The following is a 14,209-nucleotide window of genomic DNA, read 5'->3' on the forward strand; positions in this document are numbered from 1 at the left end:
TTCTTTATTAACTTTTTTGTCGGATGAAAATCCAATCTTGAACAAAGTCACTCTTTAAATTACATTCTCTCGTCTGCTACGCCAAAATGTTTACATTGACGATACCGATTTTCGATAGAAGTCGTCAAAACATGATGTAAAGTTCTACGACACTGCAGAAAATCATTAACTAATTCAGTGCTGGAACCGAATTTTGAAGGTCTTTGCAAACAGTTTGGATCCAGATGAGACGCCACAGAACGTGGCGTCTCATCTGGATCCAAACTGTTTGATATACTGATAGCATTCTTTGAAAAAAATTGAAGAAAATGCTAATTTTAGAAATTCAGCAGACAATATTTTAGCAGACTACAAATTTCCCAGCATGCAAAGGGTTAATATTCATGACAACTTTACCAATGGAAACAAGCTATTTCTGCGGAAAGCTCTCCTTCGCGTCTAAAAATAGCTATGAATCATGTGAATGCTCCGCGTTTATTTATATACGCTAGTTTTGTTCTGATGTAAATAATGGAAACAATAGTTATTTTACACATTAAGAGAAAAAGGTTTTCGGTAAGTTATAGTTATATGAATCAGTATAGATTTTGTATGTACGACCAGTCGGACAAGCTAGCCCACAGTTTTACTAGCCCGACCACTGATCTTACTAGACAATGTCTGTCGACGTGCCTTAGTGTCGAACCCTGTAGGTAGATAGATCATGACTCGCAGATGACCCCTATTGATTTTGAGGTCAGTAGGTCAAAGGTCAAGGTCACGGTGACCCGAAATAGTAAAATGGTTTCCGGATGATAATTCAAGAACGCATATGCCTATGATCATGAAACTTCATCAGGGTTCGACACTAAGGCACGTCCGACAGACATTGTCTAGTAAGATCAGTGGTCGGGCTAGTAAAACTGTGGGCTAGCTTGTCCGACTGGTCGTACATACAAAATCTATACTGATTCATATAACTATAACTTACCGAAAACCTTTTTCTCTTAATGTGTAAAATAACTATTGTATCCATTATTTACATCAGAACAAAACTAGCGTACATAAATAAACGCGGAGCATTCACATGATTCATAGCTATTTTTAGACGCGAAGGAGAGCTTTCCGCAGAAATAGCTTGTTTCCATTGGTAAAGTTGTCATGAATATTAACCCTTTGCATGCTGGGAAATTTGTAGTCTGCTAAAATATTGTCTGCTGAATTTCTAAAATTAGCATTTTCTTCAATTTTTTTCAAAGAATGCTATCAGAATATCAAACAGTTTGGATCCAGATGAGACGCCACGTTCTGTGGCGTCTCATCTGGATCCAAACTGTTTGCAAAGACCTTCAAAATTCGGTTCCAGCACTGAATTAGTTAATGATTTTCTGCAGTGTCGTAGAACTTTACATCATGTTTTGACGACTTCTATCGAAAATCGGTATCGTCAATGTAAACATTTTGGCGTAGCAGACGAGAGAATGTAATTTAAAGAGTGACTTTGTTCAAGATTGGATTTTCATCCGACAAAAAAGTTAATAAAGAAGAATCCGACGGTAAAACTGACACAGATTATGATGGAAAAGGGAGCTGTGTTAGCATGGAGCACAGCGGTCAAGGAGGCCAGAATTTGATAACGTTTAATAAATGTCACCTGCGGTACAGACATCATTTGTTTAGCTGGTGATAAACAGTAAAATTACAACAAACAATGTATGTTGTTAAATAGTTTTATTTTATTTTTTACTCTGTGCATCAAAATAACTTTCTTGTGTTCACTAATCATTTTCTGATAAAACCTGATTAAACAGTTACACGACACAATTCTGTTTATTTGCTATGTCATTTATGGTCTAGTAGACATCAGATTCGGGCTAGTACATTTTAAGAGGAGCTGGTCCGATGGTCTGGCTGTAAAAAAGGTAAATGTCGAACCCTGCTTCATGGGTAGATTGATCATGACTAGCAGATGACCCCTATTGATTTTGAGGTCAGTAGGTCAAAGGTCAAGGTCACGGTGACCCGAAATAGTTAAATATTTTCCGGATGATAACTCAAGAACGCTTACGCCTAGGATCATGAAACTTTATAGGTACATTGACCATGACTCGCAGATGACCCATATTGATTTTCAGGTCACTAGGTCAAAGGTCAAGGTCACGGTGACCCGAAACAGTAAAATTGTTTCCGGATGATAACTCAAGAACGCTTTTGCCTAGGATCATGAGACTTTATAGGTACATTGATCATGACTCGCAGATGACCCCTATAGATTTTCAGGTCACTAGGTCAAAGGTCAAGGTCACAGTGACAAAAAACGTATTCACACATTGGCTGCCACTACAACGGACAGCCCATATGGGGGGCATGCATGTTTTACAAACAGCCCTTGTTACTCAATTTTTTGTGCAAGTGTTTACATTAATAACTCTCTTTATGACTGACTTTTTCTAGACTCGATCAATCAAAAAATAAAACAACCGTTGAAACAGTTAAGACCAGTGGTCCAAGAAAAGAATCAGTTATTCCAGCAATAAAACGGGTCGGCCAGGAATCTGCTCAGAGTAGTCGGTCCAAATCTGACATGCGTACGGATAAAACAAACGTCAACAAAGTGGCAATAAATGGTCAAGTTGCTAAAGAAATACATCGTCCCGTTGATGACAAAAAAGATTTCGGTGCACAAATCTTGAAAGATTCGGGTTATATGCCTAGAATGGATGCCAATCAAATACATCCTACAGAAGTTCAAATATTGGTTTCAAGTGAAAAACGGAAAACGTTTATGAACTTAAATGACGACGGTGCAATCGTTAGCGACCAAATTAATGTGGATGATACAGTGGTCGAAAAGGAAAAAACAAATATCAACACAGTTTCAATAAATGAAAATATTACTAAAAAAAAATACCCTTCCGAGTTAGATAACAAAAATGATATGGAAGCACATATCTCGAAAGATTTTGTTGATATGCAAGGAAAGGATGTCAGTCAAATACAATCTACAGAAGTTGAAATAAAGGATGCATGGGAAAAACGCACAACGCTTATTAATTTAAAGGACGACGATACAATCGGTCGAAACCATATTAAAGTGCACGATGCAATGGTTGAATTAAATGAGAGTGAATCAGTAAGCAAAGCTATTCAGAAGGCCATTGTTTTTGAAAATATCAATTTTGCAAAAGATATTGCCGCACAAAACCATACCGTGAATGTCATGGGAACTACGAAAAGTGGAGCACTTCCTGTATCTCCGGATTTCAAACACGTGAGCCCTAACGCCATTTCAAAATACACATACATTCAGCCATTGGCAATAAGCGGTGGTGATACCCCAATGCCAATCACAAAAGCTGATGAAAACAGGATCAGACCAGCTTCCGATTTGATATTAATTTCTGACAAATGCAGTTTTAACAATATGCAAGAACTATCAACAACTCTCGCCGATGTTGGTTATGTTAACTCAGTTCTCGACTTTGACCAGGAAATTCCTCAAACAACTAAAATGATTATTTATTGCATGCCAGATAACGACCGCGATTTCACAGATAGCATGAAGGTATAACAGTTTACTGCCGCCACACGTCATGATATGGAGTTCCGTAGGCTAATGTTCTATTATTGTTATCCATAATATAGTGTTCAAATCATTGTCGCTCAATTGGTTTAAAATAAGAAGATGATGTGTCTGTAACAGACAACTTCCCTATTTTTTTTATATATTATCTTCTTAGTGTTTAATATAAGCATCCAACCAAGCAAGCCCGAAAATGAATATTAAAGGCCATTAGAAAATGGTACAAGCCAAAGTAAATAAAAATTAAAATACTAAGAAAATCGGTTCTAAATATATCTTTTCAGGGCTTGCGGGCTCGTGTTTATTTGGATCACTGATCGTCTATCTTTAAATCGTTAAATTTCAATTTTATCGATTTATCTATGTTGGTCATAAACGATTTTCACTTGTATTGTGCCGACTTTATGTATTTAGTAGTTTCATTCCTGAAATGTTATCCCTGCAAAAAGTATTATAATTTATATATATAGGTCAGGTGAGCAATTGTTGTATTTTCCTTTCCTTTACAGATCACTGAACTATTGCAAGGAAATACACCAAAGATATGCGTTTTACTTCACAAGGTGGCGCTGTCGAATGGTTCGACACTCCTTAAAGGTCTTCAAGCGGTTTTAGACGACAAGGATTATATAAGAATGTATGCAAAAAGCCACGAAGCGGTTATCGAAGCGACAAAGTATCCCCGTTATAAGTTCACAGCACTTCTTATGCGTTTAAACTACAATGGCTTAATCACCAGAAACACATCATGTGAGCACATTTGAACAATATTTTAGTCGACATGACATTTTAGTCGTTTTTCTAGAATATACTGGTGTTGTAAAAAGGCGCTGATTCTTCGCAATATCCAAAATTAACATATCATACCTGTCGACGTGTACTTGTTCACTTTCCTCTGAACTAGTTAAGTTTCGGGTCCGCATTAAGTTCTTCATTTAAATACATTTTAATTTTAGCGGTCACGAGTATCAAAACGGTGAATGAAGGAAGCCTGACACGTGGAACAGATTCCCATACGTGCGACGTGTACCTGTCTTATCACTGGTGCAAACAGGCCCAGGTATGAGATTGATGTTTCCGACAATGTTAACACGTTGGTCGTTGTCGTTGAATGCAACTGTTTAATAATCGTAATTGTTAAAATTTATTATTATACTCATTCAATGTGGCCTTTGTGCCCGTACCAATTATGTATACCAAATAATTTGTACACGTTCTAAAAAGTAAAAATGCATGTCGATCGGGAAGTATCAGTCTAGAGTATCTTCTATGATATAGAGATTTAATTAATTCATTGTTTTGAAAAACATCCAAGTCGAATATAGGAGATGCAAACATGTATTACATATTTGCTTTCGTTGTTAACAAGTTATAAATTGACCGTAAAATTGTGGTGCCTCCTGTGTATGCTCTTCATGACTATATATATTGCAATCGTCGTAACGGCGTTGTATTTGTTATTTTTATTATTAGCGTGTTATGTACAAATGTACATCACAACGCAAACATGTACTACATTATGTAATTTAAGACGGTCTTCACGCAGAGCCTAGACACGACATTGGATCTAAATTTATCTTGGTATCCATTGTTTGCCCCGAAAAGAACACATCATATATCACCACAAATGTAAAACTATTACTGACAACCCATTCTGAGTCCCATTATCACTTTGTTTTAAGTTCTTTATTTGTGTATTTTTTCATAGGCAGAATCGCTGTACAGAACTGTCTCGTCTTTGGGATTTCGATGCTGGCTGGCGAGTCAACGCATGGAAAGTAGTGTTTCTTTGTACAACAAGATTTCACAAGGAATTCAGGAGTCCAGGGTGGTTGTAGCGTGTATCACTAGTAATTATCACAATGGCGTCGAATGTCGACGAGATATTGCCATCGCAAAGTCTCTCGGGCGCCCAATTGTGCCGTTAATATTGGAGAAGACTGCATGGCCCGTGAAAGGCGACATTGGAAAAACACTGTCAATGTACCAGTCTATTTCACTAGAGCTGAGTTCCACTGGAGCGGCCATACAAGAATTGCGGAAGGTTTTGAGCAGATACGCTAAACACAGAATCGAAGACGGATCTGATCCTATTCAAACGCGAGACAACGACAATGTAAATTACGAAATTATAGACGCCAATGAGAATGGTGAACTCCCTTTGTACAAAAAACCTAATAATCTCCATAAGAGCGTGTCAATGTTTGATGTTGGCGGAGACATTGGCACCGAAGATTTTGCACAGAATGACTCATCGGTAGACAAATGCTTGCCTCGGTCCCGGTCCAGTTTGCCTATTGGTGTTGTCGTTGACGAAGATGGGATTACCACCAAGACAGCGCGCTCAAAGTCGTGTAATATATTGTAATGAAAGTAATTGCATGGCAATGATACCTTGTGTGTATATTTATTACGTATCTATAACATGAAATTATTGTTTAACCATGTATTCATTCGATTTTTTACTCGTTTACAAACTTTCTCAAAACGAACTCGCCGCTTGTTGACCTCGTGCCTGTTGCAGTAGAATATTTCTGTGAATTGAAAACCCATTCCTGTTAACGCATGTTTACGAATAGTATTTGTTGATGTACATGTAAAAATGTCTCACAAATATTCAATTCTTACTGTTCTCGAATAAGTATGATTATCTCACATATCCCGGTTAAATATGTATAAATATTCGTATTGTTTTCTTTTAAAGTATATGTTGAAAAAGACTGAAAACTTTTTCGTACGTAGCACATTTTGCACACTTCCTTGTGTATTTTATATCACCTTATCACCCTAAGTGGTGTTGTTTGTTAAAAGATACTAAACATTATGCAGTCATAAAATGTATGATTATGTTTTATATATTATGTTTACGAGATAAATATAGGTTAGTTATATTTTTATTTTAGTTAAGGATTTTTCCAAGATGTGTCTTAATGTAGTGAAAACATATAGTATTGTTTTCAAACGGTGCTCGACAAACAAATTTGCATTATCACATGAAAAACAAGAAGGAGAAAAACGTGACGTGTCGCATTTATATTGCATTATGTTAGCCGCGTCGTTGTAAAATGGGTTTAATGCCATATGCGACAAGCGTTACTCCCTGAGGTACCCTGTCCGCCTTACTCAAAGTCGCCCAAGGCTTCGTGGTCTTATTGCCGGACATAATGACTCATCACCTGAGTACCGGTATACGGATTCTGGTGCATATCTAGAGTAACATTGTTCGGATAGGTTATATGGCCCATTTTTGCGCGACGCGGCATGTTTCTAGTTGTTATTGTTGATATTTAAGTTTTATTTTTTAAGATTTTATACTTTCAACATGATTATTTTACCATCGTGATAACATGTTAATTTTACATATTTGGCAAAATAACATATTTTTGTTAATAAACGCACTTAAATTTTTAATGTTTATGTTTTTCATGTTGGCGTGTTTTATAAATTTAGGCTTGCTCAATTAAAGTAACATTACTATTCAAATCAACGAAAATTCCCTACAAATGGTCGTAAAATAAACTTAACCAATTAAAAATCAGTGTTCCTTATGGCAATTGCCGAAATTTCAACGTCAGATGTGTTCTGGTAAGATAGATGTTTGTAGATACAAAATGCTCGTTTTTATTATTGTTTGGCATATCTATTCATACGACACATGAACTCTAAAATGGTGTTCGTGTGTCGTATGAATAGATATATTCGCGGGAATTAATTGTGGCCACAAATAAATAAAAACGAATATTTTGTATCTACAAAAATCTATGTAATCATACCACATCTAGCGTTGAAATTTTGGCTATTGCTATAAGGAACATTGATTGTTAAGATGTTAACTTTATTTAACGAAATATTTAACGAAATTTTCGTTGATTTTGAGCGTAATAGAGACTTTAAGAGACAATTCGTCTTTCAGTCCCAGATTTCAGAATTCAAATTCAAGACCGGCTACATTCCTCGTGTTGGGGTAGGGTGGTGGAATAATGATATCTACCACCATTCCTCTCTCCTTTGACTTGCTGCGTACTCGTTAGCCGCTATTATTGGCTAAGATTACCCAGGCAACAAAACATAACAAGACAACAAAAGTTGCGTTTTATGAACTTGTGCGTTCAGGTTAAATTTGATAAATGCAAAAATAAATCGGACTGGTCGACTGCAGGGACAAAATATACTGTGAATAACACCTTATTTAATTCTAACTGATGGCATATTAAATATTGTCTGAAAAATAATTCAATATATATACTCAATTCTCTAACTAAGGTCTATAGTTTTGTAAACTTCAAATTTATTTGAAATATAGTGTTGGTGCTTGACATTTTACTGTACATTGTAAAAAATAATCACAAAAAAGAAAAATCTAGCAATAAATGTTAAACATAATTTTGCCTTTCATAGAGCGTTAACCTATTTGTTTACCTTGATAAAGAAGTTATTTATGTGTTTCCATGATCTTGTTGTTTTACTTAATGTGTGCCTTGATTTGATCGGGCCAAGACGACTCGGATGGTTTGTTCTTTACCGGGTCCCGGAAATGATTCGACGAATCAACCCAAGACAGTCATAGTCGTTATGCCTATTGTTTGGTCCAAAACAAATTGCGTTTTCAATCCAAGGCAAATATTCATTAAATATTAATTGAATTTAATTCGAATCCAACACGGCCCCTACATGTTGCTTTCGAAACCCAATAACTGCAGTGCACAGAGTTACAAATATTGATCAAAACTCGAATTAAAAAAAAAGACATTAGGCTATGTGTACATGCATTATCATATTATTGAATAAAACGATATATTTTATAAGTGGTAATGGCACCTGGGACATGATGCTACCTATTCTATAAAATTATATAGAAGTATTGTTGGATCGAAGTTGGACTATGAATCAAGTGTGTATGGATCTGCACGTAATAATGTGAATGTACATATATTCTTGTATATGTGTTTTCCTATTTTAGTTAAATGAATAATCATCACGACTATTTCACTACTCACTTACTATATCGTCGCTAAGAGCGGCACACAAATATTGGCAGAGATTACTTTTATAAAGTTATCATATATTTATCTGACAACAACAACAACATTTATTAGCTTTTAAGCATTACAATTGCTTATAAGCCAAATGCAAAAATACACAAGTGTGGTGACATAGATGATAATATTTATTAAAATTAAGTAATGGTAGAAGTTAACAATGATTTGACTGATTCATAACATATTATATATTTCCTTAAGTTTTAACATCAATAATAACAGTTTCTAATAAAAATAATGAGATAAAGAATAACAAAGATTTGACTGATTTATAACATATGATATTTCAAATTGAAATGTATAACGACAATTGCAATTAATCTGACAGAAAAATTCATTAGGGAGACCACGTGGGTTTCTGTTAAAGACAAATTAATAAATGTGTTTTATAATTTCCTAAGCACGCCCCTTATGTATATATTTGCACTAAACAATTAACATAAAATTGAAATTAAAATGCCTAAAGGAACACACTTCTATAATAAAAAGTAAATAATGTGACACGCATTGGATGTGCTTAATTAAATGTACTCTAATTAGCGGATGGAAACGACACGTGTAGATGGGCTGATAGTAATAGTTTACGGATGTCAGACACGTGCTAACGTGGTAATTATGCAATTGCTACTGGTAATTACAAGTATATGTAATTATATTCTGTAGGGTATATAATTCTACACAACTCAATCAAATGTATGCAGTTTGCGTATCGTTCGAAATAGAGTGAACAAAACAACAAACAAACGTTTGCACATATCGAAATTTTAAGACAAAAACTTTCAAGATCATGCGACCTATGGACAAGATAAAATCTAAAATGGCATGCATTAAAAGCGCCAAACGAAAGTTGCTTCGTTTGGGTTCCTTACTGTCTCGACAGGAGGACAGTTGTTGTCATGTGCAAGTTACCAGCATTTCGACCACAACATCTTCTGTTGCAAATGACGTAATCAATGATGAAATAATGGGGAAAATGGCCATGATGAGCCGTTTTATTCGTGATGTAGAAATAAAGGTCTTCGAGTCATCACGCGACTGTACATCGTTGACGACAATTGGAAGCAGAACATATATAATTAAGCCAGAGTTAGATACGGCGTTTGTTTCAGACACTAGTGACTATGATAGCAAGTGACGAAAGCTTTTTCAATGACGGTATGATCTGGGACGATGTGTCAGAATCTGAGCGAGAGAGCGCGTTCGGGGACGACAGCGAGTGCAGTAGCGTTTGCGAACTGGAGAGAAACGTCTGTGATGACATTGACGTCACCAACACGACGGAGAGAAACGTCTGTGATGACATTGACGTCACCAACACGACGTTAAGGAAACTCCGAGCGATGTTTGGAGACAGGGCTTCAGCTGTCAGCATCAGCGATACTGCATTGGAGAGTTTCATGAACACTGTTCTAGAGATTTAGAACCAATGCATTGGAAATAATTTCCACTTGATGTGACTGTTTGTGATATTTGTTGAATGATACGTATATTAACTGTGTTCTTGTTGAGGCTATATTTGAATATGTTATTATAGTTTTTGTTATTTTTGTTATTGCTTTTTTGAAGACGGGAATAGAAATTGTTCTTGATGAATAAATACAATATACAAACAAACACATGTTTTTGATTATCTAAAAAAGGTTCACATTATATCATCCTCATCATCATGAGCATTACCATCCCGTTGGAGTATACACCATTTGACGTAGATAAGAACTTGTTTATGGGATTGGGATATATGCGCCTTGAAATAATATATTTCATATAAACAACATTTTAGACCATGTGACAAGAAAAAATCTAAAATGGAATGCATAAAGAGTTTACATCATCATCATCATCATCATCATCATCATCATCATCATCATCATCATCATCATCATCATCATCATCATCATCCTTATCATCATCATCATCATCATCATCATCATCATCATCATCATCATCATCACCACAACCACCACCACCGTCATCATAATCATAATCATCATCAATGCATGAAAGTACAAGTCCGAAGCTTTCGTTAAATAAAAATTCTTTAAATGTTAAATTACTTTCGCCAAAAAAGCACACCCTTAAATTGATAACCTTGTAAATTTAAAGCGAGATTATACGATTATTTCAAATATATATGAATTTATATAAAATGTGTAAACAGCTTATTTTATATATATATCAATATAAAATAAAATAAAAGTTCAGAAAAAATGTGTCAAAAATGTGAAATAAGCTAGATATTTAATTCTGAAATCGAAAACGGCTGTCCAGTCGAATTCGCCAGCATGTATATTATGCATGTACGATGTGAATCTAAACTTAGTTTAACTGTTCAATTGAAATTCCTGCAATGATATATATTCATACGACACACGACCACTAACTCTGGTCCTAATAAAAAGACGAATGCATCGGTTATTGTAGGAAAATATGTTCGTCACAATCGGCTCGTGGCGCTAATTTGTCTTTGCTGCATTTTATGAAATTCGTATTTAATGAATACTTTTTCTTGCCTATTTTGTGTTATTGTATCATATTTTATCAATATATTAAAATTGAACACATATAACAATCGTATAATCTCGCTTTAATGTTTGCGTACGTGTTTTTTTTTTCTAGTATACAGGGCCTGCTTTATATATTTACAAAAACTAATTATACTCTTTGAATTGCTTAAATTTTGTCACTGACTAAATTTGAGTCGTGCTCTGTGAAAAGGGAGTTTAATGCATGTGCGGAAAGTGTCGTCTCATATTAGCCTGTGCAGTTCGCACAGGCTAATCAGGGACGACACTTTCCGCTTTTATGATATTTTTCGTTTCAAAAAGGATTCCTCTAGAAAAATCCAGTTTAGGTGGAAAGTGTCGTCCCTGATTAGCCTGTGCGGAATGCACAGGCTACTCTTGAACATTACTTTAAGCACATGCATTAAACCTCCTTTTCACAGAGCTAGGCTCATATCATAATCTGCTTGCATTCTTTTCTATACGTTTATGACCAGCAATATGTAATAATGTAAAATAAGCCGCGAAAACTCCGCGTATCATCCCGTACTGCGTTTGCTGCAGCTAAGAACTGCACAGAAAAAGGCATTCGCTATCTTTGATCTCATTCATTGAAGTCTTTACCTTTCATTAACTGCAACCACAATCAACGCCGTATATCTTTTTTAAAGATATTTCTTGTTTACATTATTACATATTGCTGGTCATAAACCTATAGATACAAAACAGAAAACCAAAAGAAGAATTGAATTAAAATTAAAACATATGAGTCAACCAGCCACACGCGAAGTCTCCGTATTTATAGGCGCGTTCTTCGAACAAATCTGTTTAAGGGGTTTGTCGGGCATTGCTATTTGATTCGATTATTAACAGTATCGAGAATCATCGCGCTCATGCTTAATACATAAGTCAATATGGTGGAATAATTTTTGTAAAATTAATAAAAAATAATATGTATCATTGTATTGTTGATAACACATTAAGAATCTATTAATGACATACCATAATTATATTTCTGAATATCTTCATTTAACATATTTCTGGTCTAAAGAAAATTCCAGGTCACCTAGTTCACGAATAGCGTCTTTATTATATAACGAGTATTTTACTAGCCGCGAACTCCGGTGATAACCTGTAAATAAACTCTGACATTCACACATTGGCCGCGAATTGACCCGATACCTCGCGGGTTGAAATGCAATGCATTAAAGTGAGGCCTCGCTTCCACTGCGCTTTATACTTTTACATGTTAACATACTTTTACATGTTAACATGTTGACAGGAATATGGAAGTAAGTACTAAATATGAGAACATAGCCTTTAAGTATACATTGTAAACGCTTTTGCGCAAGCGATCCTCTGAAAATAAAAGGTGCACGCACAAACTGTATAGTTGTCGAGAATTGAGTGTAAAACTGTTCTATCTATTAAGCCTTTTCATTAGAGATAAAATTGTTTCATGCAGTAAAACAGTGTTACAAAGACGCGGATATGTTTCCAACGTTCTGGTGGTATACTCAAATCAGCCAATGGAATAAATGAAGTGTATTCATTCGTACCTAGCCGCGGGAAATTTTGTTTGAATTTTATTGGACACTTACAAAGGTCAGGCAAGGTAAAAAGCTGGCTTAATACAGCTACGCCGAAAACAACGCAGATTTTAATACAAAACTGATGCTATTGCAAAAGTGATAAAATACCGGTTGTTCTATCCGTTTTCAAACTTCGTTGTTTTCCGATGGTACAAACGAGCCACCGTACACTCCATATTTACCGGATGTTTCTACCGGAAGATGCACAAACGAGAGAAAAGACATCAAAGTGATTAAAATGATAACCATCGCTATGTTGCAATAATGAAAATACACGAACAATGCTATAGTATATGCCCTTCGTTCACATATTGAAGGACATTAATAGTCCAAGAAACCCCTACTTATAGCTGAACCTAAGAAATGCAATATTGTACCGTAACTAGGACGGCAATGCTTGTGCAGATGTTGATTTTTGCTTGACGTTCAATTGAAGGTATGAGACAGATCATCTTGTATCAAAATCCTTTCACCCTGTCTTTTCAAATAAAAAAAAAGAAAGAAGGGCTATCTCATGGTGTCCCTCTGCACAAAATATAAAACTACGGAAGCCCATTGGTGAAATTCCTATCTTTTTATAAATCCAATCTGCTCATTTCTACTAAGCATTTATCTTATATTATACTGCAAATAATGAATCCCAACATTGGCAGATATTACCACAGAAGGTACCGACAGATATCTGGCCAACGTTGGCCCAACGTTAGCATGCCAATGCCAACATCATGCCAACGTGATGCCGACGTTGGGCCAACGTCGGTCTGCTATCTGGGGTATTCGTTATTTTATTTTGCAAATCCAAGAATAAACATACACGAAAATACTTAAAGAAAGCCAAAGGATTTTTTTGAGCCAATAAATTTTCATGGGATATCAAAAAAAATAAAATAAAGAGCCTAAATTAGTTAAGATCTATATCATCTAGTGAAATTCGTTGCCATTACAGCGTAGGGAGCCCGGAGACAGGGGTGTACGGTCAATCTTTAGTATATGCACTTTGCCCCCCTTCCTCAACATTAGTGGCAGAAATTGTCGTCCCTGTATGCAAATTCTTTGTTAAAGTTTTGCCCTCGGAACATTGAAGCTTCCATCCATGCAAATGGCGGCATATTTTGATACTGTGGTTGACTTCATATTTTGTTTTCGGACGCTCTTGACTTAACTAGAATTGCAGAGGAGTTCGTTGCTCGATGAGAAAGGCGCAGCTGTGTATTTGGAAAATTTTAAAGGTGTTACAGCACTGCAACTTAGCAAATTAACAAATTATTGTCCCTAGTTGATCCCGTTTGCAAATATTATGGAGCCTGGTGCGGCGCCGTGTAACTTAGTAATATCGTGCACTTTGGCCTCAAAACCTCCCGGATGTCACGATTTAGCCTTAATGTTTCAAAAAAAAAAATCCGGAGAGTGGGCATGCCTCGGACCCCCTAGTAGCTTCGCGCCTTCGGCGCTCACAGGCCTCTGGCACTTAGAGCCTGACCACTTTGAAAAGTCCGACGACGGCCCTGCAGTATG

General features: G+C 35.9%; 1 protein-coding gene across 7 annotated transcripts in view; it reads left to right on the forward strand.

Annotated features, from left to right (window-relative positions):
• Positions 1-6,973, forward strand: part of LOC127869320 (uncharacterized) — a 26,457-nt gene extending 19,484 nt beyond the window's left edge. For 6 of the 7 annotated variants that reach the window (XM_052411776.1, XM_052411777.1, XM_052411778.1 and 3 more), the window contains 4 exons: positions 2,434-3,544; positions 4,072-4,312; positions 4,519-4,622; positions 5,271-6,973. In XM_052411776.1, coding sequence (XP_052267736.1) covers positions 2,434-3,544; positions 4,072-4,312; positions 4,519-4,622; positions 5,271-5,930 — 2,116 coding nt within the window. In that variant the 3' untranslated portion in view covers positions 5,931-6,973. The remainder of the gene's footprint in view (positions 1-2,433; positions 3,545-4,071; positions 4,313-4,518; positions 4,623-5,270) is intronic. The other variant, XM_052411781.1, reaches the window with a different exon arrangement.
• Positions 6,974-14,209: the final 7,236 nt, after the last annotated feature.

This window comes from Dreissena polymorpha, chromosome 2 (assembly GCF_020536995.1).
Source record: "Dreissena polymorpha isolate Duluth1 chromosome 2, UMN_Dpol_1.0, whole genome shotgun sequence".
NCBI lineage: Eukaryota > Metazoa > Mollusca > Bivalvia > Myida > Dreissenidae > Dreissena > Dreissena polymorpha.